The sequence below is a fragment of the Aristolochia californica genome, unplaced genomic scaffold (assembly GCF_029961685.1).
Source record: "Aristolochia californica isolate CCGP_79_NKW_82.1479 unplaced genomic scaffold, dmAriCali1.0.hap1 SCAF_1, whole genome shotgun sequence".
Taxonomy (NCBI): Eukaryota; Viridiplantae; Streptophyta; class Magnoliopsida; order Piperales; family Aristolochiaceae; genus Aristolochia; species Aristolochia californica.
This window is the reverse complement of record NW_027181770.1, coordinates 53,791,609-53,816,554: the sequence shown is the minus strand read 5'-3', so window position 1 is coordinate 53,816,554 and position 24,946 is coordinate 53,791,609. Positions and strand designations below refer to the sequence as shown.

Sequence of the window (24,946 nt, the reverse complement as noted above, 5' to 3'; positions counted from 1 at the left end):
TATAACTAAAATGTATTAATTATTGTCTCTTATTTATATTGTTATTATTATATAATTATATAGAAATTTAGGAGTTTGTCCATCATTGACAAAAATAACAAGCATAGGCATTATTTTTTATATTATTTATTTATTTTTATTAAATTTAACTATTTATAAAATCTTAATATTATGAATAATATTAAATTTCAACATTAGTATTATTATTAAATACTTGATGTTATTATACCTATTAGTTATTATTATAAATTATTATTACTAAAATTTATTGATTAATTTTTCATTTTTATCTTTATTATTTTATATTATATATTACTATAGGAATCCTATTAATCATAAATGTGTTTATAAAACATACTACCATATGAATTAATTAAAGTGACACTATGTTATTAACTATTTAGAGTATATTAATTATATGTCCATTATTTTCAAATATAATAAGCAAAGACATTATTTTTTTCTATTTTAGCCAACCATAGTTGGAACATAAACAAACTCTTTTCTTATTTTTGCAAGGTAAAATTATTTTGCCCTTTAGAGAAATTAAAATTATTTTTAAGTTTAATTTCGTTACAGCTAAATCACTCATCTTAAAGATGAACATTGAAATCGTGGGTAAAACCATTTCTTCCGAGATATGAGGCACAGAGCTTGCCTTGTTTAGTAGGAGAGTTGAAGACTGGCTGTTATTGAGTAAAGTACTATCTGTAAATTATACGATTATGATCCACTAGATACTTTTTTCTTTTCTCATTATTAAATCCGTAAATCTCATAAAGGTCCCAGTGTCCCTTTCTTATCAAATTTCTGATAAAACGTTTCATGTTTTTTTTCGGCTCCTCTCCGTTTTCGCATTTTTCAGTTGCTGCTCTACCTCTCCTTCAAGCTCTGTCCTCGTTCTACGCCCCCAAAGTTGTTTAGCTTTCCACTTTTCCCTTTTGGGTTATCTCCTCTACTCTTGTGGGTGGCTGTGATTGTTGTTTCTTTTGTTGAAAGATGGCAGTCCCCGATAAGCACCAGGAGAAACAGAGATACCCGGGTATGCATCAATGGGTATTTCTTTTTTCCTGTTGTTTTCTTCTTTGTGATTATATTTACTTACTCTCTTTATTACTCCTTTGGAGTTGGTTTGTTTGATGATCAACAAATTTTTTGCTGCTTGCCTGATCGATACGCAGGACGTGCATATTTTACTTATTTGATAGTTTTTTTAGAATCTAAGTTTTTTGCCTTTTTTTTTTTTTGAAATTATCGCTTGCTGAGGATTTTATTTGTGGGTTGTAAGAGAAGTCGATAATTGGGGGAAAATATACGCCAATCGATGTTCTTTCAAGTACATAAACTGGTGCCGTCCTTAAGTATTTTGTTCTTAAAAAAATCAGTGAACTTCTCTTGGCTGCATCTAGCACTCGCGTGATATCAAACAATTTAGTTAGTGGGGAAGTTGATTGTATTGACCATGTGCTGCTTTTATTGGGATATTGCAGTTTGTGGGAGAAAGTTTATTGCTTTTTGTCTTTATTTTACCACCTTCTGAAGAAGCCTTACCACACGTCCAAGAAATATATCATTTCGTGTTTGTTTGATCTCTTGAGTGGAAATTGAATATCTTAGGGGTGAGGATGCTTGTAATTCTGCATTTATGGTTCAATGCGCGTAGGAAGTGCTGTGGTTCCCTGAGCTGCATTCATTATTGGCCTTTCTTATCTGGATATACTGAAGTTGTTTTCCTTCTGAATGGTAGAACTAGCCTGCATATCTTTATGTTACCTTGGAATGGTAAGAGGGTTACTCAAGCTTCAAAGTCCCAAACATTTGCACCTACTTGCATACTTGTTGCTTCTGTCACACATATATAGTTTGAAGTGCATTTTCCCCTTTCCTTTCACTAATTGACTTCAGACCCGAATATTCTGTAGATTTATTTACTACCAGTGCGTACCTCTGAAAGTTGACTGATTATCGAAAACAATGTGCATGTGGTTAAATCCACATCACATCATTGATCTGTAGGATTATTGTGTATCTATATATCACTGGACTATGGCACCTTGCATGAGCTGCTTTGAAGCTAATAAAGGCCATAAATTTGTTACAGTATACGCATCTTCTACTACAGTTGCCAGTTTTATGAGGTGACATGCATGTCCGGCACTCTAATCAACTTTCCTGACAAAAAATTATGAATGCCACATAAGGAAAAAACCATCTATTTCTTGTACCACCTCAACTGTAACTTTGAGTTGTGAATAAATACGTCTTGTGGGGCTGTCTGTGTTGGTGTCTAGATTATTAACTCGCTGATCTTAAACTAATGGAGTTGCTGAATGGGTATGATAAGTGGGATTTTTCGATGGGAAGAGACCACTCAAGTGTTCAACGTATTGGCTCTAGATTCATCTGTTTGTTTAGATGGAGCTGAATTTCTTCACTGGTTGTTAGCCCTAGACTCATCTGTTTGTTTAGATGGAGCTGAATTGCTTCACTGGTCGTTATAAATGTGTTCTTTAAGAGGTTATGACTTTGCCTTATATAGGGAGCTAAATGCTTTTATAATTCCCATGACATGTATCTTAATAGGACTTTGATGTCATGGACTTGCAGATGTAAAGTAGCAGTAATGAATAAGAACTAAAGGTAACACCTCCTATTGGTTGAAGTCTTTGAGAGAGAAAAGAAGTAGCTTGCCTTCAACAAAGGTTACTTATTATATTCAACATGGACTTTTCATCAAAGGGAATAAGTTGGGTTGGTAATATGTACCAGAAGCTGGAAACAGTTTGTGTTGATGTGCTTCAGGAAATGGACAATTTTATGGCACAGGTCTGCTACTTTTCTTATCTTATGCATTTGAAGAATTCTGTTTAATCCTTAATTTTCATACATATGATGATCAAGTCCGATTTTAACCAGCGTGAATGAGGTGATTTTGTATAAGTGGTGTTTTGATTTCTCATTTTGACCATCATTTGATGTCCTAGAGATAGAAGAATCCCTGCCTGAATTTCACCTAGCTGATGTCCGTAACTGTGTAGTCTCATCTACCATCTTCAATGAACACTCCGATCAGTTTTATTGTGGTGCATATGAATGATATTTGACTGCCTGTATGAGGAAATTTTATTGAAAGAAACCTGCTACTGGTTTCATGTCAGGTGTTATCTAAATAGAGGAACTGATGTGTCACCTGCTATTTATGATCATAAAGAAAATTTCTGGCTGATCTGGCTAGTCTAACTTGTTTCATTGGAAAGTTGATACAAGGTGGTACCAAGTCATAGTACTGTTTATGACCATAATACAATTCTACCTGACTTTTCTTTTTCCCTTAAAACATAATTTGTAAATCTTCTTCTATGATTCGTAACATATTTGATGAACCATGATACTTCTTTGGCAGGAACCTGCTAGATCTGTTGAAACCCAAGTACAAGCAGTCAGTGTGAATGTTCAGAAATTTTGTGATGAAGTCATAAAAGATATTCTTGCCCCATCTTCTGTTCATTCCAGTCAGGTGCCTGTGACAGAACTGTCAGTAGCCTATGATATAGGATTTGGTTTGAATCAATCTGTACCTAACAAGGATCTTGTTTCACCTTCTGAATTGGATGTGACATCTATGGAGGTGAAGACTGTGTCTCCAGTGGAAGATTCAAGTGAAGGATCAATAACAGATATAACTCAGAATGAACATCACAGAGCAAAGTGTGACATACTAAGTAATAAATCAGTCTCTTTGGGCTCTGAAGAAGAAAAGTGTCTCAATGTATCAGATGGAGCTGCATTTATTGACAATCGTGCTGGTTCCTTATGGTCTGATTCAGAATTGGCTTCAATAGTCTATCATGGCAGTACACCAACTCCATTAAGTAGTACATTATCAAGTAGTATGACTGGTCTGTATCTCGTGATACAAAAATGTCTTCTCTGTCTCTCCGCATTTTTTTCTCGGTTCTGATGCAATTGAATTATTATAAACTGTATTCCCAATTGTAGGGACAGTCACGTCGTCACCAGCAATTTCAGTTCTGGCATCTCCAGTGTCGAAGGCCTCTGAGCCTGATGCAGAGAACGGTATGTTTATTGTGGGCCCAAATTGCATAAGTATTCTACGAAATAAATGTTTAGTTGCCTATGCTATATTTCTATTTAACATGTTATTAGTTTTTTTTTGTTGCATAGACCTTCAAGTTTCGTACTTTTTTGCATAGATTAGAAACAAAGAAAATTGACTTAGTTTGGATCCCTATTCATCCAAAGTAACAAGGAGGCTCGGGTAAGTCCCAATTGAGTCACATAACCGAGACCCGTTCAACTTGTTAGAAGGTGTAACTGAGTTTTAGTTAATTTCTAGGAAAGTGTTTTCTACTTGGATATTGAATTCCTAGGGTTTAAGGGTTGCAGAGGGACAAGGATATTTTTTTATAAATTTTAAGTTATTAATAAGGGAGAGATTTTTGTAAACCCTAATCTCTCTCACCTTTTTTCTTCTTATCAAAGGTCATGCTAGAAGCCTATTGCATGCGAAAATCTGAATTTTGAACCTGATTTTTTCTTTCTCTTTTTGAGTTGGTTTTTTCTTTGCCCAAGTCTCCTATGTTTTTTCAAACTCTAGTGCAATTCTCTACCAACATGTGTCATTTTTACAAGAGTTTCATTTTTTCAAAGTTTTCCTAGTTAAATTTGGAGTTTATGCATTTTTCCTGTTTTGATACTTGCAACAATGTCTAGCATGATAGTCTATTTTTTAAAAAACTTCTTCTAGGTTCCTCCTCTAGTCCCTGCAAGTTTCCATCTATCCTTATTTTATTTGCTTTTGCATACTTCTTTAACAAGGTCAATGGTTCATGAATTACAGCAGAATGTTTCACACCATAATTGGCTTTAATTTATTCATGATTTTGCAAGTTTTCAAATGGTTTCCTCCTTTTTTGTGTCAAAATTGGTCATTTTTATTAATGTATTAATTTGATGAGTATCTCCTTTTTATTTTCTTTAAACTTCGAAACTCGATTTGGATGTATGAGTGTTGCATTGTGCGTCTCTTTCTGTTTGAATTTTCTAAATTTAAAGAGTCGATTTTGGAAGTATGAGTGCTGCATGGGCTCTTCCTTCTGTCTAAAGTATGAGTGTTACTGTTTTTGACTTACATCTTGAGTTCCTATAATTTTTCTTCAATTTTTCATTTTTTTCATCACTTTGGGGTAATGCCTATAGACCCACTACCTGCAAAGATAAGAAATGCCCTAATATCCAGCTTAAGTCAAGTTTTTATTATTTTATTTTTCACCTAAGTGGTGATCGTTTCTGAGCTACCTTTAAAAAGTGAATAGTCTCTTTTTCATGCCCTAAAATTGGGCTTATTTTTTTTGCTTTTTGAAATTTGAATGGAGCTCTTTTTCAAACTTTGACCATTTTTACTGGTCTATGGAGTTTGGTTTTTTGCTTTGATTTTTTTTCTTCATATTTGTTTTGTCCAAGTTAGGTCCTTTTGTCCTTTTGATCCCCAACTTGAGGGGGAGAAGTAGAAGAACTACAAAGAATAAAGTATTTAGTTGAGGTCTACAATGAAATTTTTTTTCGGTGACCAACAATGAAGAATTCCATAAGTTTTGGTTAAGAACATCCAAGTAAGGGGAAAAATGGAAGATGAAGAATTTGTAGCAAAGATATTGAAAGTCGAAAACCAGAGAAGCCACATGGACCTGAATTTCTTGAAGATCATTGTTTTTTTTTTTTTTTTTTTTTTGAAGAATAACTTTTTGTGTTTTTTTTTATGCTTATGGATTATGAGACAAATTCTGTAACAAGCTGAAACTATATGCTCTAGTTTGATGGAGAGTGTTAGAAGGTATAATTAGGTTTTACTTATTATCTAAGAAATTGTTTTCTACTTGGAAGTTGAATTCCTAGGCTTTAAAGGTACAAGGACATGGATGAAATTTTTTATATTGTTTAAGTTATATATAGGAGAGAGGGGTCTGTGAACCCTAATCTCTCCCATATATTTTCTTAGTGCAAAATTCAACACAATGTATGCATAGAATAGTACATATACATATGGAAATGCACACAAAGAACCACATATATATAAATATGTTAGTAAATTACTCAAAATAGAAACAGATTTTTATATTCAATAATCCATGCTTTAACTTAATTGTTAGTCATACATCTAATATTGGATTTAAAGTTTGTCAGATTATTTTGTAGATTTTATAGTATGGAAAAATTGAATTTATCAAGGGATTATACTCAACTTCATGTTGCATAAATTTGAAAACAACATGTATAACAAGGTTAGGAGTATTATGAAGAAATTTTGGATCTTGATGCGAGAATGGCTTGGCTATCCCAAAGAGGAAAGAGGTTGAAGATCCTCTGGACTTCATACCAATTAGCCTAATATCCAACCCCTATAAGATCAGAGTTAGATTGCTGACGCATAGACTCAAGGCAGTCCTCTTGTTAGTGATCTGTAGAGTTCAAAGTGCATATATGAAGGGCAAAGCATCCTGGATGCAGCAGTGGCAACTCATGTGATTGTTGTTCATTTAAAACAACCTAGAAGGCCTCAAGTAATCCTCTAACTGGACTTTGAAAAATCCTTTGACCAAATGAACTAGTTGCTGCCAGATGACATCCTTGGATCCATGGGTTTAGGTGACTAATGGCATCTTTGGATATGAAGCTGTCTCATCAGCCTCATATTTACTCCTCAATGTACAGTGTGCATATACTTCAAAGGGCTGCGAGGAATTACACAAGGTGATTTGATTTCTCCCCTTCTCTTCAATTTAATTTTTTGAGTCCTCTATGATTTATTCAGCAAAGGAGGCAGGATGGATTATGCCAGTCGTCATGAGCCTGAATTCAATATCCCCCTTCTTCCATTCGCTAATGACACTGGATGCTTTTACGGAGGGACCTTGGATCAAGTCGGGAAGATTAAAGAACTTCTTAACCTCTTTGAGCTAATATCTGGGAAAGACTATATTGATGGAATTTCACTTAGAAGGAGAGCTAAAATCTTTGGCCAACCGCAGATTGTCCACTTGGAAAGGACGGTTTCTTTCAAAAGCTGAATGACTTGTCCATCTAAATGTCAATACAGCAGGGCTTCCAAACTACTACCTGCTCTTCATGCCATACCCTACTTGTTATCCAGAAAATAGAAAGCTTGAACAAAAGATTCCTTAGGAGGTGCTGGTAGTGAGTTCAAGTACCATCTCGTGAATTGGAAAGATGTATGCAAGTGGAAACAATTAGGAGTTGCTGGGGATAAAAGCACCAAGGAAATGAACTAAGCCTTACTACTCAAGTAGTTTTGGAGGTTTAATTCATCATTGATGACCATGTCGAAACAAATGGTAGCCAAAAAATTGAACTGGAGTGGACCACAGGAGGGCTGAGAAATACTCTCCCTCTTATGGCAATCCTATACCCGCTCTTGCCAAGTTTGTGCCAGCAACAAGGTATTATGTTGGGAATGGTCTAACGATACAGTTCTAGAACTACTGGTGGCTGGTAAGTAGTCCCATGAAAGATACCTATGCGTCCCTCCATGTGCTTGCCACCAATCCAGCTATTTCTGGAGCATTCTCATGGATATCAAACGACAACTGAGACCTTTATTTCAGGTGCAGCTTGAATGATGCAGAGGCACGAGCAGCCAATGCTTTATTGATAGCATTGAGTGAGATAAAAATCAGAGGCATATGGAGGACAAAATGCTATGGACATATGATGACAACGGTGAATTGAATGTCTCCTCCATGTATAATCACCTTAAGGGTTGAAGTAGTGCTGCCACCCCATGGTGTGGTTCAGATTTCTGCCCCCCCAAAATTTGCTTCTTCATGTGAGGGTCCTTCTCATAAGATCCTCACAGCAGGCAACCTAGGAGAAAAGGTAATTTAATCCCAAGCATCCAGTGTACCCTTTGCCGTATTAAGCAGGAGACTGTAAACTGCCTTCTTCTGCATTGCCCATTTGCTTGGAAAGTCTGGACCAATTTTCTCTACAAATTTTGGCTTAATTTTTGTGTCCCAAGTGGCCTCATTGTACGCAGCCAGTTGAGTAAAGGCACTCAGCTCCCAAGCTTAGGTAAAGTTCTCCTATCAGCATGTATTGCACACATCCCATAGGGCTTGTGGATGGAGAGGATCAATTGAAGTTTCAGCAACAAATCCTCCTCAGTCGCATAAGTCGCCCTTTATATCTATGACCTGATTATAACCTGGATTCACACCAAGAAGGAATTTGAGAGCCTAAGAGGCATCGTCATTTGAGACAATTGGCGGGCAATTCGCAGCCAGCAACCAATGAGAAATGGATCCCATCCTCCCTCCCCCTTGTGGAATTTTGGAGCTAAACTTTTGATGGGCGCACTCTTCGTAACATAGGTAAAGCTGGAATCGGAGGAGTAATCAGAAATTGTGAAAGCACTATTCTTGCCTCTTTCTTGGGCCCCTTATGTATATCGGATTCTACATTGGCAGAACTTCACGCTCTTCTCCTGTGGTTAATCATCTTCCAAAACTTTCTGAGTGGAAAGCTTCTGATTGAAGGTAATTTTGAAGTAGTGATTGGATAGTGCTCTATGAAGTTAGACCTCCCTTGGTGCCATTGGAAGTCATTTCACAAAATTGTAGACATTTTCTCTCTTTCAAATTGTTATTAGAATTATGCATCAACTAATTCTTTAGCTGACTCTCTAGCCAAGCAAAAAGCTTCCTTCCAATCACTCTTTGTAAGGGAAAGCTCCTTAATCTTGTATTTTTTCCTAGCTTCCTTTTAATTAAATCACTTTCCTCAAGAAAAAGAGAAGGGCTTGGTTATGTTTCCAGTCTTAACTTTGATTGACCCTAAAGCTTCCAAAACTGCTACATCTTTCATTTAAAAAAAAAACCTTCAATTAACAATTTTTCTCTATAAATTTTAAAATTCAGCCTGTCTAATAAGGATTTTTCTAGTTGCAATGTTTTGTAGAAACTGCTTAGTTTTTCTATGGTGCCAAGTTGACCAATGCAATTCATTGCTACTTGGACCTAGTTTTAACGATTATCCTTTGTTTGTAGTGATGTTACCTTTATGGGTGCAAGGTGGTCCTTTTACCACTCCTTGAGGGAACCAAGTGTGCTTCCTAAGTTAATTTTATCCTCATACTGGAAAAAAAAGAGATATGCAATTTCTTCATTTGTGTCTCTTACCGTATTTCTTTTGCCTTTGCTTAATTGGTAACTTTACAAACAATTTGTTGAATTTCTAGAAAAAAGAAATGCTTGACTAACTTGTTATAATTTGAGTACAATGAGCCTCTATTTATAATAGAGGAAACAAGTAGGATCCAATTACAATTAAACTACACTTGTCCCAGTTACACCCAAAGTCAAACACTAAAAGATAAAACTTATAACAATTAAAAAACTGAACATAAATAAAAGACTAACATAACTAAAACACGTTTAACTGAGACTCTTCTATAGACCTCTGTATATGAGACTCCTCTTAGACTCCACCATGTTAATTCTAGATCTATGAAACTTCTTTTTGTGAGAGTCATGTAAGATTCTTCCATACCTGCTCTTCAATACTTTCCCTCAAACTATAGTTTATAACTTCAACTTGTAAGGAAAAAGATTTTTGGTCTTCAATTTTCTTTTGCTAAAATAATTCTTCAAAGATGCAAATTTTCATTTTTTTGTTCTCCCCCTTGAATATGTTGGATACATAAAAATTACCACATCATGTGGAATAAAATACCTCTTTGTTGTATTTCTTCTACTTCTCCATCTTAAGTTGGAGATAAAAAGGACATAGAGACCCAACTTGGACAAAACATAATGTAGGAGAAGAAATCACTCCTACCCTTACGGCAAAGCTCCATACACAAGTCAAAACAATTATAGTTTGAAACACATTCCTTAAATTTTAAAGGCCAAAAAAATGGCCCAATTTTAGGGCATAACTAAGAGACTGCTCACTTTTTAACGGTAGCTCCAACGTAAATCACCACTTGGGTGAAGAATAAAAGACTTGAGTGGGATGTTGGGTGCACTGTTATACTTTGTAGGCTCTGGGTCTAGGCATTGCTCTGAAGTGATAAAAACAAAATATTATAAATCAAGGATATTGAATGATTACATCATGGAGTGATTAAATCTAACTAAAACTCTCTAATTGGAAAAAAAATTGATTGAAAAACTAGGACTCTAGGAGAAAAAGAAACCCAATTCATGTCAATGCATGGAGTGGTAATAGGACAAAAAGTAGGAAAATCAATTCATGTCAATGCATGGAGAGGTAATAGGACAAAAAGTAGAAAAATCAATTCATGTCAATGCATGGAGAGGTAATAGGACAAAAAGTAGGAAAATGAGAGATTTTCGGTAGAACTGAACTTTTGTACTTTTGATATCAATATATCCCAAAATGTAGCTCAAAATCACAAATGGTTTGTTTCTCTAGAAACTATTTTTTTTTTTTTTGGAGGAAAAGTGTGAAATATTTTACCTAAAATAAAAAGCATGATTTCAAATCTGAAAACTGATGTTTTTTGAGAGAAACATTCCCGATTAAGAAACTGTGAAAAAAAAATCAAAAGATTAAATATGAAATGTATCCAAGGATTGTGGCATGAACCAACAGATGAAATTCAAGCAATCTTCGACTGGAAAATGAATCTTGGCTCCAAGCGGCAGACATGGTTGCCAACGAAAGGCAAATGCTGTTGACTCAAATATGGAGCCTTGTACAGATCAAACACATCTCCATAGCAGAGAATCAACATAAAATGAGAAAGGCAAAAGCTAAGAAGAAAGAAAACCGAGACAGAGAGACCCAAATCACTGCAATTCCAACCCTCATGAGGGTTCCTTTCGGCGCGGATGAGTGTAGAGCCAGGGCTAGATCTAGGGTTTGCTTTGTTTCTTATAGACTCAAATTTTTTTATTTTGATACCCAATTTGACATAAAAAACTTCGTTCGTTAATCTATTATAATCGTTTGATTTGCTTTATTATGTAGTATGACCCTTGCCGACTCCTATGAGAATATCTCCTTGCATATAGATTAGATTGACATAAAAGTTGCTCCTTCTGAAAGTATACTTCGATATCATTCATTCAAGTTTAATATTTATTCATGAAATATACTTCTTTTGAGAGATAGAATCTGGTTTTGGAATTTGCAATCTGGCTGAACTAAGTTGGCTAGCATGGTCATTGACTCTTTCGATATTGATATCCCTCTTTAGAAAACTTAGATTGAAAATTGGTTTGTTGAGTCAGAATAAAGGCTTAAATGTATATTTCTTTTGATATATAACTTTCCATATAAAGTTTTGTTCTTGATGGCATAAAACGGCTAAAAAATTGAAGCAACCTCTCTGACTGTCTGATTGTGTTGCTTCAAATGTTGATTTCTCTTTGTAAAAACTCTAATTGCCGAAATTATTTTTTCGTTAGAAAGTACTGAAAGATCTGCCAATATATAATTTGCAATATGAAAAGTTCAGTGTGGAGGTGTGAACACCAAGGAAACAACGGATACTGGAATAAGGAATGAAGGAAAAGGAAGAATACGAACCAAAATTACTTGAGATGATAAATTAGAAAAGGATCAAATTATCTCTGTGAGTTGAGTTGACTCGGACAAAGAATGAAGCATAAGGTAGAATACGAACTTAAATTATTTGAGATGATAAATCATAAAAAGATTAAATTATCTCTATGGGTTGATCGAGTCAACTCAAAGAACCTACTCTGATATCATGCTGAATTTCTGGAAAAGAGAAATACTTCATCGGCTTGTTATAATTTGAGTGCAATGAACCTTTATTTATAATAGAGAAAATAAGTAGAATTCAATTACAATTGTCCTAGTTACACCAAAGTCAAACATTAAAAGATATGTCCAATAACAATTAAACAACCGAACATAAATAAAAGATTAAAATAAGTAAAACACCTTTAAATGAGACTCTTCTGTGAGACCTCCTTCTATGAGACTCCGCTTAGATTCCACCATATTAATTCTAACTTTGTCACACTTTTTACTGAGAGAGTCATGTAAAAATTTTCCATACCTACTCTTCGACACAATTGACCTTCACGTTGTTAGGCCCGAACTGCCATTATTTAGATATAATTTTTATTTGAAAATAACATTTCTGGTTGTGAAGAATTGTCCTTGTAATTGGTTAGGAATGTTTACGGATCTTCTCTTCCCTAGCTTGATTGAACTATGTTGGCCCATATAAGAATAGATAAGAATTAGAAATAGTTCCAAATACTGATTGCCTTGCATCTTGAGTGAGTTGTAGGATCTGTTTCTTGAAAATATAATAACTTTAATCACCTTGATTTTACTGAGTAATTAGGTTTTTGTGTTTCAGGCGAATCAGGAAATCCTGGTGAGAACAATGCATCAGATGCGATGGATGTGGAAGTGCAAGAAAAGTTTGAAGATTTGTTCCTTGGAGAAAGCTATTTGGATGTTCAAAGCAAGGAAATTGATAATGAACTTTCTTTTCTGTCTCGCCGTGTGGCAATTCGTAAATCGTATAAGGTAATTTCAGTCACATTTGTTGCTCTTTCCAGTCAGAACTTAGACTCCAGTCAACTCATTTTTAGTTTCAACATTTTTTTCTTTGTTAGAAAAAGCTCCGAGATGCTCTTTTGTCAAGACTTTTGCCAGCCACAAAACACAGGTACAGAAAATTACAAATTCTAAACAGTGGTGTTGAAGACAAGGATCTGGAAAGCTCTTCCCTTTGTTCCAAGTCTGTAGAGTTCTTGGACATGAAAAAACCTCCAAGTCAGGAATTCTGTGAATCAGAATGGGAATTTCTATAGAGACAAACTGAAAATACTGTCTTGTAAATATCCGATTCTAGACCAAAATGGTTATGTGGGGCTGATGATGCTCATTGAGACAGCATTAATAAGACGAGCATGCAAATACACGGAGCATTAATAAGAGATGGGGTGAATGGCATATTCACAGTCGATGAGTTTGCCGCAGTAGTTGTTTCAATGAGGTATGTGTTTTTTTTTTTTTCTGGAAAAGAATGAGGTCTATGCTTGAAATGCGTAACAGAGTTTGTATATAAAGCAAGAAACATTTCTTTCGGCAGAGATATTGATCGGTATGAAAAAGAAAAAAAAGAAAATAAACAGTAAATTATATGAGGGTGGTTAAGGAATTTCAAGAACATGGATTGCGTAAATCAATTCGTTCCATGTATCAGGAAGACCCGGCAGGCACCAGTGACTGCAGTCAGCATACATAATAGGTTGCTTCCGCTGCTCCTCGTCGAGTAGATTCCCCTGTTTCACCCTGTATACAGAGGTATGGGCGTCTTTTCTGTGGAAAGAAAGCCTCGTGATGTTCAAATACTTGACTGGCATTTTCATCTCTGCAAGAGTTTTCTCGATGATCGTCGTCAATGTGCTCCCATACAGTTGAGCGGATAATTCATCCACGATGGGCGCGGTTTGGTTGTAACACCATTGCTTGTGTTCTGGCGAGATGCTTCTGAAAATGACCGTGCTGTTGCTAGGGTCTGCGTTCTTATCGACCCAGGTTGCCCAGGTTTTCATTCCCAATTCATATGCTCTTTCTGCTGTTATATTGTCCACCCTCATTCCTTCATATTCGAGGAAATCCCACCTGCAGGAGAAAACTAGAATCCGATTAGCCACCAATTCTGCCTTCTCGATCTTGCAATGTTCATCCATGCTAGAGACTAACTGACTTACGCTTGTAGCTTGCCTCTGTGAAGCCACCAATGGGCACTGTTGAAGACCATTAAATCGGCGGCTCTCCAACTCTGAGCTGAGGCCGACATAGTATCCAGTCTCAGGACCCTTCCCTTTCCTGTTGACTCCTCCAACTGCACAAGAAAAGGGCTCCAGAAGAACTCCACACTGCAGTTGTAGTCCTGTGACCCAAATTAAAGCGAAATAAACCTTCTTTTTCCATTTGAAATGGCCTCGTGGAGAGGTTTCTACTCCTGAGATTTGTGTCATAAAGCAACAAGAAATTAACCCTCTAAAGGATCGACTCCGTATGAAGTTTGACAAATTCGAGTATAGGCTTCGGGTTAGTGTGCAGTTCTGATGTGTTTCGCTTGAACAGGAAAAGACAGAAACATATAGTGACCTGGTAAAAACGGAGAAGATTGAAAGCAAAGAATAGGTGGTCAATCTCTGAAATTACAATCTGAGAGTTCAGGGCGTGCGATCTTACCTCGGCTCGGAAGATCTTGTGGACGGAGCTTTGCGCACTGAGATAGGAACGCGAGGGGGTGGCGGCGACATAGAGAAGGCAAGCAAGAGACTCCCATTGGTTTCTGTTGAGCGAGTCTCCTACGATTATGATTCGCTTCCCTCTCCATCTCTCCAGCATTTCCGTTCCATTGAACCTATAAACACAAAAAGAAATCAAAACCTGGGTTGGCCACTGGTCGGTATCAACTTCCCTTGATTTCTGACTCGGAAAAATGGTACCTGGTAGTGAAGATCTTGCATTTCCTTTTTGTGTTTTTTCTTTTGTGGGAAAAGATAAAAAACAAAATGGAGCCAAAAGCTGGTGTATGATCTTGATGTCTTGTTGCTCACCTTGGAATCTCGCAGTCATTTGCATCCCATCTCCACTTCTCGTACTCAGAGTCTGGCCGACCATTCTTCTGGCAACGAACTTGATCACTTAGGAAAGGACACTGTGATGCACGGTAAAGCGGGTGGCTCATGGGATCGTAAACCCATCTCCCTCGGAATACGTCGCACTCGCTTGTCTTCTTCTTACGGCCGCCCAGTGCCGGGTATTCTAGCCCTGTCGTGATGAGGTCCTCGGGGAGAGCAGCGAGGTATACTCTCGGTCGTTGGTGACTGAGACACATAGCGAGGACGATGAAGCCAAGGAGACTTGCAAAGCAGCAAAACGCCCAGTTCTTGCTGACGACGGAGCTGGGTTCCATCAACTGCATGGTTTTAGAATTTGCCATGAAAGTGTGAAACCTGGGTTGAGTTGCTCTGCCAAGGCACGCATGACGGCCGTGTCTTACAGTGACTTCTACTTATATGGGCTACCTGCTTTCTTTTTCATTGATCTCGATTTGTGCTGCTACTTGGGTTCTGTCCAAATTAGTAGCAGGTAAAGCTCCATTCTGCTCGCGCCTGTAAAGCTCGCCACAACGGCATAAAGTAGAGAAGTACAGGAGAAACATTTCAGTTACACGACATATAGAAGCCTTAGTTGAAACGAGAAGATGAATTTGGGAGTAGAATCTCTGCTTGCAGTTATAACTGAAACAGATGATGAATAGGATTATAGAGACATTGCGAAAACTGAATCTATTATCGATCATTACCCAGATTTCTGGGTTCTGAACGTTCTGAACCAGAAAATACTTTCTTCCATTATCGATAATAGTCAGAAGTAAACGGGCAAACGTGATCATTACGTTGAGGTGGGTTGGGCAACCACCCCAAATCCTTTTTCTTCAATCTTCAAAACGTCATTTGCAATTCCTAGAACCTTTTCCAACTCAGAGCAGTCATTTCTTCAATGGGTACAATCCTCAGAACAATCATCTGAACCAGCTCAAATGCCAATACTCTTCCTTCTCAAATATATGTGTACAAACCAAATGAGAAGACAAATTAGAAACTAATATTTTATTACAAAATATAACACAAATACAAAACCTGAAATCAAATAGAAAAGTGGCCAGTCTGAACAAAGTCTCATCGAGGTTACTTGATCCTTAAACAACCTTGGAGGCATACCTTTCATAAAAGGATCTCCGATCATTTGTTTACTATGAATGTGTTAAATAAACACTTCATTTAATTGGACATGATCATTGATAGCTAAGTACTATGTCGATATGTTTAACTTTACTTTCACTTTTATTATTCTTAGCCAAGAACACAACAACTGAATTGTCATAGTGAGTTTTTAATGGTTTAGAGATAGAATCAACAACTCGAAACCCCAAATTGAAATTCTTTAACCAAATATTTTGTTATGTCAAGCCACAAAATAAGAAACAAACTTTGCTTTTATGGTAGAAGTAGCAACTAAGGATTGTTTTATACTTTTCCAAGATAGAGCCCCTCCATTGAATTTGAAGGTGTATATCTTAACGTTGAGTTGTGTGAGTCAACACAACCAACAACAGAGTCCAAATCAGAGTACCCAAAAATCTCCAAGTTGTTGGATCATTTATAAGTATGAAATGCTTGGTCTCTTGAAAATATCTCAAAGCCTTTTCTGTGACTTTCTTGTGAAACCCAAACCATGGTTATTTTGATATCTACCCAATGTTCTTACTACAAATGTAATGTTTGGTCTTATATAGTCTCAGGCATACAGACAGTTTCCAATTGCCTAAGCATAATAAATGTTTTTTATTTGTTCCATTCTACTGTCATTTCGAGGGCATTGGTTAAATTGAACCGGTCATCTTTCACAAAAGAGGGTTGCACAAAGTGAACAGTTTAACATCTTAATGACAATGACAAAAAATGTCTTGTTCATTTCTTTTATATCAAAATGTTGAGGGAGAAAAACTTTCACCTTAAGTAGCAATCTTATATCATTTGTTGCAAGCAAAATATCATCAACATAACTAGAAAGATAAATTTTGCTTCAACTAACCTTGTGGTATATGTATTGATCCATAATATTCTCAACAAAACCAAAATAAAGAGATAACATTATGAAGCTTACCATCATCATCAGGAAGCCCTTATATGGACTTATTAAACTTGAAAATCAAATGATGACTATCAATCGAGGTAAACCCTTGAGGTTGTCTCAAGTAAACTTTTCCTTCTACGTGTTTATTAAGGAAAACCATTTTTATATCTATGTAATGTAAATCTAAATCAAAAGGGGCAATTAATATATGGAAGAAATCTTTCTTAGAAACTGGAAAGGTCTCTTTGTATTTAACTCCTTCCTTTTGTGTGAACCCTTTGGTAACAAGTTATGCCTTGTAGCACTCAATATTGCCTAATGAGTTCTTGTTAGTCTTAAATACCTATTTACAACCAATAACCTTTGCCTCTTTAGGAAACTCAACAACATCCTAGACTCAACTATTTGCCATAGAGTCCATCTCATCCATCAAGGCATCATCCACAAGTTTGATTTACTATTGCTAACCTCTTGTGAAAAAATGTCTTAAGATCATTGAAGCATTGAGATCATAGTCAAATTCTTGTATGTACACTACAAAATCAATATAAATTGATGGTTTCATTGTTCTAGTTGATCAGCTTAATGTGCAACATCAACCTCTTGTGTGTGCTTGTGTACAACGGGATCTACCTATTCAAGATGTAGTTTCTGAATAACATCTACATTTGGCAAAGGTTGTTGGTCAATAAGATGATCTAGAAGATTCTCATGAATATATAAAACATCACAATTGGTTTAACATTCACGTAATTTGAAATGATGTTGTAATTAAGTGTCATTCTATTACTTGTTAAAAAATATAATAAAATCAAGAGAAAGATGCTTAAATATTCTACCCATGTCGAGAAGTTGTATTTATAATTGTGTGAAAGTGTTACAATGACATTAGAACTACATATTTCAAAAAGAAAAAAACATAAAAAGATATATACCAAGTTACATAATTACTATTTTATACCGTCTCTATGAAAATTCACCTTTCTTTACCAGCCATGCCACCCCTACAAGAGGAAAAACTATTTCAACAAAATGATTTTCCCCTAGTGTCTAATAGTTTAAACAATCCCTTCATACCAAAAGAGAAACACCAAGGGTCTAGCAGGATATTAGCATGTTAAATCACCTCTTCCCAATATCCGTGTAACTTGAGAATATTGCTAGATATACAATAGGATACAGATAAAAAATTGCAGCATTATCATAATGCCAAGGTACTAAAAATACACCTACTTCCACGAAATTTTATCAGAATCTCTCTCGAAGAATTAAGAAGATCAATTCAAATAATCTTTGGCCTCTTTTCCTTCTAGAAGGCAGAACCGCTGCTCTTCGTCCTCCCTGTCAACAAATCCTTAGCCTCATTGATTTTGGAAGCGAGATAATGGCTTCCGCCACTGTCAGGATGGTTTGCCACCATCACCCTCCTATGAGCCTCTTTGATCTTTTCAATCACTGCATGCTCCCTGCAACGAAGATGAGAGAACAATTCAGTGGCGGTGATAAAAAAACTGTGTCAAATGGTAGAAATAAAGACAACAACTACCTCACTCCCAAGATTAATGCCGCTTCCCTTCTTGTCATTTCCCTTTCAAAGCCACCAGGATAGAACCTACGCATGCGAGGAATACCAGGCCTTGCTTTGAAGGCTTGCCATGCTTCCATCAGGTATCTTCCACCTAAAGCTGCTGCAGCAACTGAAATCCCTGCCACTAGAGGACTTGCCTGGAATTCAACACGTCTACCATTATGCATTCTTTTAAGCTGGTGATAAGGGATTTGTGAATCTAGCCAAGAAAGATTTACTAGTCCAAGAAATGATGATACATAAAACCTTAGGACCCTATCATGTCAGACAGGTTGCCACTGAAACCGGTGTCTATTAATTTTTTATCCTTAGAACCTTGCTGCATATTGTTCAATTCAAAACTAGCGACAAACCTTTAGGTTCTACCAAGATACACAGCATGACCATATTACAACAAGCCCATGTGCGGAAAACAAAACAGAGTCAAAATACAAGTATGGATATCCAATATTCAGTTACAAGTTAGAATCTTTTAACTAATGCAATAACTTGCATCTAATAGATATGGAACTTAAAAGCTTGCTTAGTTGGCAAACCTGTACAAAAGATGCAATATTTTTTTGCCGAAGTAACCATGACTGGAAAGAAAGATGAATGCTTCAGCTGAACAACAATACGAGAGATTCTTATTTTTAGCCTAGCTATGAAAAAGCTTTGCTGTTCACTGAGTCATCTCTACTTATTGTTTCTTAACATTTCAGGCCCAGAGCTTTGACAGCATTAATGTTCCTAAAAATCCTCAAAGCCAAGATAACAAGCATGGCTACCTAAAATTTCCAAGACTTTTCACCCTAACCCAAAACAAACAGGTATCAGTACTGGAGTGCACAGATTCAGACACAAACTCAAGCTGGAATCAAAACCCAAGGAGGAATCTAAATGATCCAGAAGCAGATGAAGCTGTGAAAATAATAGCACTATTGGGGGCACATTATAGTTCAATAAAGGGGCAGGATGAAATAATATGGAAACCTTGCCCCTCAGGACAGTTCTCGGTGGGATCTTACTATAAATTCCAGAATTCCCCTCCCTCTAACCAGTCTTCTGGTACCAACCTGGTATGGAAACTTCTGGCACCCAGAAGGGTACAGCAATTCTTATGGTCAGTCTCTCATGAAAAGAAACTCACTTGTGATGAATCAACTAAAAGGGGCAACGGACTTTTAAACTCTTTATGCAAGCTATGCAGTGATGTGAAAGAGAGCAGCAAACACATTCCCATGCATTGTCATTTCAGCAGATCTATTTGGAATGCCATACAATCAAATTTGGCATTCATCTTTGCATGCCTAATTCTCTTGGCATCCTCGTTCAACAATGGCTCTGGTGCCCCTTAACCTTCAATGGAAAAGCAGGTTTAGCAGCAAACCCTTGGCAAAGGCTAGAAAGAAAAAATAGAACATTTGAAGCCAAAAGCTGCTCAAAGTGTGGAGTGCTAGAAAAGGTAATCCACAGCATATTATTATGGGCAAACATCCTACATGGCTTACCCCCCTTCCAAGCTCCATCATTCAAAAATTTTGGGGCAAAGTCATTAAATTCGGGGCCCCTAAACCTCCAGTGCTAGCAGAATAGCAACCCCTTATATCATCCTGGTCTAAACTAAACTTTGACGGATTTTAAAAAGGAAACCCAGGTCCAGCAGGAGTAGGAGTTTTCAGAAACAGCCAGGGGCAGATTTTATTTTGACTTACTCTGGACCAGCCGTTTGCTGCCCATCAAATGTAGTAGAATCTCTAACTCTCTTGGAAGGCCTAAAGCTATTCAAGCATCACCTCAGAGGCTCTCTAGTCATAAAGGGTGACTCAACTCTGGTCATCGGATGAGGAAGCAAAAAGAATTCTGCTCCCTGGGCTATCTGGAAAATTTATGATGAGATTTCTAATATATCCTGTGAGTGGTGTTGGAGCAAAGCTCCCAGATCTGTCAACTCAGTTGCAGACAAACTCGTTAAATCTGGAGTCTCCAAAGCTATCCTTTGTACTGAGGTCTCCCTTGATCACTAGAGAAGACCATGTTCTAGTAACTTATGTTGTATACTATTCTGAATTAGCTTCGCTTTAGCTTTCTTAATAAAAGTTTCGCACCATTTCAAAAATAAAATAAAATAAATCTGATCAACTATAGCAGCTTGTACAAGTAATATCATGCATATAGAGGTAGAGAAAATTGCAAAAAGCAATTCCACATAATCAAGCAAAAATGGTAAAATAAATGCAAGCTTATTGCCCTTTTTTACTCCTTATTCATATCCTTCTTTCAATGAAATTAAACCTTATTCTTTCAATTTCCTTTAAAAATCACAAAGACCAAAATACAATTAGTTACTCTACCAAAAATTAGTTCGAAAGATAAACTAAAACAAATCAAAGTCAGGCCACAAAATATAGATTCCAAAATAGAGCTGCTAACCAACAAGAATCTTATTATCCTCAAGGATAATTTTTTGTGCTATTGGTTTTTGGCTCCACACATGCAAATTAAACACTACGCATAAAACTTGAACCCAAAACCTTATATGAAGAACCCATCAACGAGACCACTGAACTAACGATTCATTCCCCTAGGGTCAAATTTCCTTATCATCAATGGACCAAGTTTTTCAAGCATCATCTTGAGGATTTTAAAACCTATTGCATACTCTATATGCACTAAGAATATTGCATTGTCTTCATCAAGTGATATCTGCTTCTTAGATGTACACTACAAGGTAAAATAAACTCCTAGCCACAAAAAAAAGAGCCACATCATGCCATCATATGCAAATTACAAAATATTAAGAAATCACAACACCCACCCCTCCTTTTTCCTCCTCCAAATAAGTAGAACAAGACAAGATAAAGGGCCACATGGCATATTTTTAAAAAATAAAACAACTTCAGTATGAAGTAGCAAGCAAAGGTATCCTGCTAATACAATTTACTGATAAACTTTGAAGAATAAACCAAAGCAACTGCTCAACTCAAAAATAAAAAATCGCACTGAAGTGTTTCCCTTATAATATAGGAGGAAGGAGATTAGTTCTTACCATTGCACAACTTTCTCAAATCACCTCAATCGACAAGCCTGTATTACCAGTGCATAAACAGGAAGGCTAAGTTGAATGAGGACAGAAAATAATCCAAGATATTGATAAACACATAAAAGTAAGAAACTATCACTCCAAAAAGAAGCTCCTGGATATGGAACTGCACTTATTGATTTGATTAAAGGGAACAAAGACCGCTTCAACACAAATTCATCAATCAAAAACAGTAAAAAGACACCCCCATCATCCCCGCCAATAAGGAAAAACTATTATCATGTCAGACATTACAGAATCCTTGATACAGATTACAGAATAATAGACTTGACAAATATGTGATGAAAAACAGGGAAAAAGAGACTCATTTTCACCCGCAACGACAAAGCATTGGCTTGCTGCGAAAACAAAGTGCTCCAGTTTCACTAAAAAGGTATAAACTTTATGCTAAAGACAAGTGATTTAAGAGAAAATTAGGCCTGCCATGAGCAAAGTGTCTGGAATAAGATGAGCATAGAAAGAGAGAGAAAACAAAATAAAAGAGAATTATTGGGGTCCAGCTTCTCTCTCCATTTGTGCTGCCCTTTTATTTTTTCTTCAGTTTTTACAAATAAGACACCAACTATAACATTTACATCAGAAAACTAACTCAAAACAATAACTCTAGCTCTCCCAGAAACTCACACAAAACTATTGCTCTAACTCGCTGCCTGCTCTTCACTACTAAATTCCAACTATCTTAGAAACTCTATCCATGTGGGTAACTACTATAGAAACATCAACACTTAGTTTAAGAGGCTTCCTAGTTGACACACCCCTCTACCTTAGCTCCCTGCTTTCTTTCCTTTTTTTAACACTTAAATAGAAAAACAAGTTAGTAACAGCTAAAACTACTAGTATCTATTAGTCACTATGGTAGTATTATCCAATACAACCCCAATAATAAGCAAGAGGATCCAGGCAGCATGAGAATTACAATTTCTTTTTCTTCCTTTTTTGTAACAGAGAAAAAGGTCCAAAAGCATATCATACATTCAGGTGAGAAAAGCATGCAGATTTTGGCCATCAAAACAATTATCCATAGACATATTATCAAAAAGACAAAAAAAAAAAAATAGATATAAAATACTTAGTACTTCACAAAAAAAGAAAATTCTAACTTTTTGACCATCTTATGCCATACTCTTACCTTTTTTCAAATATGGATGCAGTTGTTTTTGCACATAAATAATAAAATTTGAAATAATACATAATATTGACACACAAATGTATCACAATCATACATATTATTATTGCTTACACATCATTAAACTAAGTTATTAGCATTCAAATACAGTGCCAACCCATTTTACACTTCATTCTTTCTTTTGAAAATTAAAAATGATTTTGATAGATAAGTAGCACTTGGTAGAGGTTAAGATCAAATTGAGAACACCATTTAACGGAGAAAAATAAAAACAAACTGAATGTTGTATAGTTCTTTATTTTGGAAGAAGGGAGAGTTAAAGAAGCCTTCAAGAGATTGGCCCCATGTGACACTGCATGGATAATTTTTTATGGGTCAGACTTTTAGGCAACAACAGGGTTTTAGTATTGCAGGTAATCATAAAAGATGGGGTTATTGGAGTTAGTTGAGGACGGACTTTGAGAAAGACAGCAAGTGCAGTCAGAAAATTTTTTTATTCTCTATTAATAAATTACAGACAGTCATGTAAATACTAAGATAAAGACTCTCTCAATACATGAAACAAATATCACCTTAACCTTGAAACGCCATACCAAATAAACAAATATGAAAGCAATGATATATATGTGCATCAAAAAAGTTATACCCTAACTTGCATTGATCAACTAATTCATCAGGCCCCACAAATTTGGATCTAGCCCCTTATAATAACAATTATAAATTCTAACTTAATGGTCACAAAATACAATATTCATCATTAAGATATTTTTATATTGCAACTCACAAAATTCATAGATTACATGAAGCTCTAAACAATAACCACGAACAGACAAATAATATCTAAATTGAAGAGTTGCAATAAGCAAAAAATTGTAGCCAAAGATAAAAGGTCCAAATACCTGTACTGGCCGACCTGTAATCGGAATTGGTAGGACGGACGTCTGTAATGGTCGACCACTAAGGGAAAGTTCCCGCAGATCTTCGACTATGAAGAGAATAAAGATAAAAACGAGAAACTGGAATAAGCAACAAATTAAAAAATCCAAAGCAGATAAGTAAAGATAAACTCTGAATGACTACAGAAACTTCACCGATTCTCCACAGTGATAGGTTTCATGAAAATTAGGCAACTGTTCGGAGTAAGAGACTCAGAACAGGAGAAACGATGGAAGAGAAAAAAAAAAGAGAAGAAATCCTATAGTCTCACATAAAACAAAACCAAGAAATTCAGAACAGCGAAAACCGATCAGAATCAAATTCCAGCTACCGTTGATCACAATTCACAACCGCAATAATCCCCCGAAACTCCGGCCTCTTCAGAACCGACCCAGAATTCAAGAAGCCGGAAACCGTGTCTACAGAAACGGAGCGGCCGCCATTAAAGACAAGGGAAGAGAGGGAAAGGAAAGGTAAACGAGGGAAGGTTCGGGAAAAAAGCAAAAGCATGGGACGGGGGAATTCCGTATGTTAAATTAATTCCGTATTTGGGAATTTCCATTAATTCTTCTTCTTCTTCTTACTGAATTGGACCGACAAAACGAATAATTGTGGTATTAATAAAATATTAAATTATTCGATATTTTATAATTAATTAATATTTATAATATTCAATATTATGTTAAATTAATAAAAAATTAAACATAATATAGATAGTTCTTAATTATTTTATAAAAAGTAAATATTAAATTATTTTATATTTTATAGTTAATCAAATTATTAATTTAGTTTAAAATAATAATTATTATATTAATTTAGACTAAACTACTATCTATCTTAATTTATTAATAAAATACTTTATTTAATTATTTATCATGTCAATATATTTTAATATTATATTAAATTACTAAATATAAAAATAGTCATATTATAAAAAACAACTCGTTGTCTTGTTTTCTTTATATTTTTATTTTTTATAATAACACAAAAAAATACTTTCTAATGCACTTTTCGTCGAACACACTAACACCCAAAAATGATTCACTTCCCAGTTCATTTCCCCATTTTGATTATTGTTCTGAAATTTGAAGAAGGTAAGGTCTCGTAAGTCAGTAGGTTAGCTCCGACGAAACGGGTTTTTGGAAGTCGATGGGTCTCTCATTTTAGATGAATTTCTGGTGGCCGATTTTAACAATTCGATTGGTGAACCAGAAAAACAAAAAACAGAATTAGACTCGTCTCCCCCCCTCCCTCCCTTTCAAAGCCGAACAACAAGTGGAAGAATCCAACACAAACAACAACAAGAGGGCCGGTAACTGGCTTCCGTCCTCATCACCAGCACCGATAGGGAGGAGCCGTACCTTTTCTACCAGCTAAAAGATTGAGGGAGGGCAAGCAGTGTTCCCACTTCTCCACATGTCTCTGTTAGTGACATAGAGTTGAGGGAGAAGAGCGAGATATTGACAATATCCTCCTATAAGAAGATCAATTTGATAATTGA

The 24,946-nt window shown here is 36.0% G+C and overlaps 3 protein-coding genes across 6 annotated transcripts; 1 reads left to right on the top strand and 2 right to left on the bottom strand.

Annotated features, from left to right (window-relative positions):
• Positions 1-845: 845 nt before the first annotated feature.
• LOC137951143 (uncharacterized) lies at positions 846-13,101 on the top strand. 3 transcript variants are annotated; one of them, XM_068797749.1, is made up of 7 exons: positions 846-1,042; positions 2,608-2,826; positions 3,404-3,517; positions 3,635-3,899; positions 4,000-4,077; positions 12,401-12,573; positions 12,663-13,100. In XM_068797749.1, exons 2-7 carry the CDS (start codon positions 2,722-2,724, stop codon positions 12,858-12,860), a joined length of 933 nt encoding a protein of 310 aa, XP_068653850.1. In that variant the 5' UTR covers positions 846-1,042; positions 2,608-2,721; the 3' UTR covers positions 12,861-13,100. The 3 variants fall into 3 exon arrangements, with proteins under 3 accessions (XP_068653850.1, XP_068653844.1, XP_068653846.1); XM_068797743.1 differs by having other exon boundaries at positions 3,404-3,899; positions 12,663-13,101; XM_068797745.1 differs by having other exon boundaries at positions 846-1,056; positions 3,404-3,899; positions 12,663-13,101.
• On the bottom strand, positions 13,077-15,044 carry LOC137951136 (xylan O-acetyltransferase 5-like). Its single transcript, XM_068797736.1, has 4 exons — positions 14,628-15,044; positions 14,257-14,431; positions 13,767-13,948; positions 13,077-13,677 (listed from the first exon to the last, which is right to left on the bottom strand). Exons 1-4 carry the CDS (start codon positions 15,011-15,013, stop codon positions 13,203-13,205), a joined length of 1,218 nt encoding a protein of 405 aa, XP_068653837.1. The 5' UTR covers positions 15,014-15,044; the 3' UTR covers positions 13,077-13,202.
• A 2,634-nt stretch (positions 15,045-17,678) lies between these two features.
• LOC137960484 (mitochondrial import inner membrane translocase subunit TIM14-3-like) lies at positions 17,679-23,931 on the bottom strand. Of its 2 annotated transcripts, none has more exons than XM_068808122.1 (5): positions 23,717-23,931; positions 23,409-23,494; positions 21,330-21,367; positions 18,260-18,438; positions 17,679-18,179 (listed from the first exon to the last, which is right to left on the bottom strand). In XM_068808122.1, exons 3-5 carry the CDS (start codon positions 21,330-21,332, stop codon positions 18,023-18,025), a joined length of 339 nt encoding a protein of 112 aa, XP_068664223.1. In that variant the 5' UTR covers positions 21,333-21,367; positions 23,409-23,494; positions 23,717-23,931; the 3' UTR covers positions 17,679-18,022. The 2 variants fall into 2 exon arrangements, with proteins under 2 accessions (XP_068664223.1, XP_068664231.1); XM_068808130.1 differs by having other exon boundaries at positions 23,777-23,931.
• Between the last annotated feature and the right edge of the window lie 1,015 nt (positions 23,932-24,946).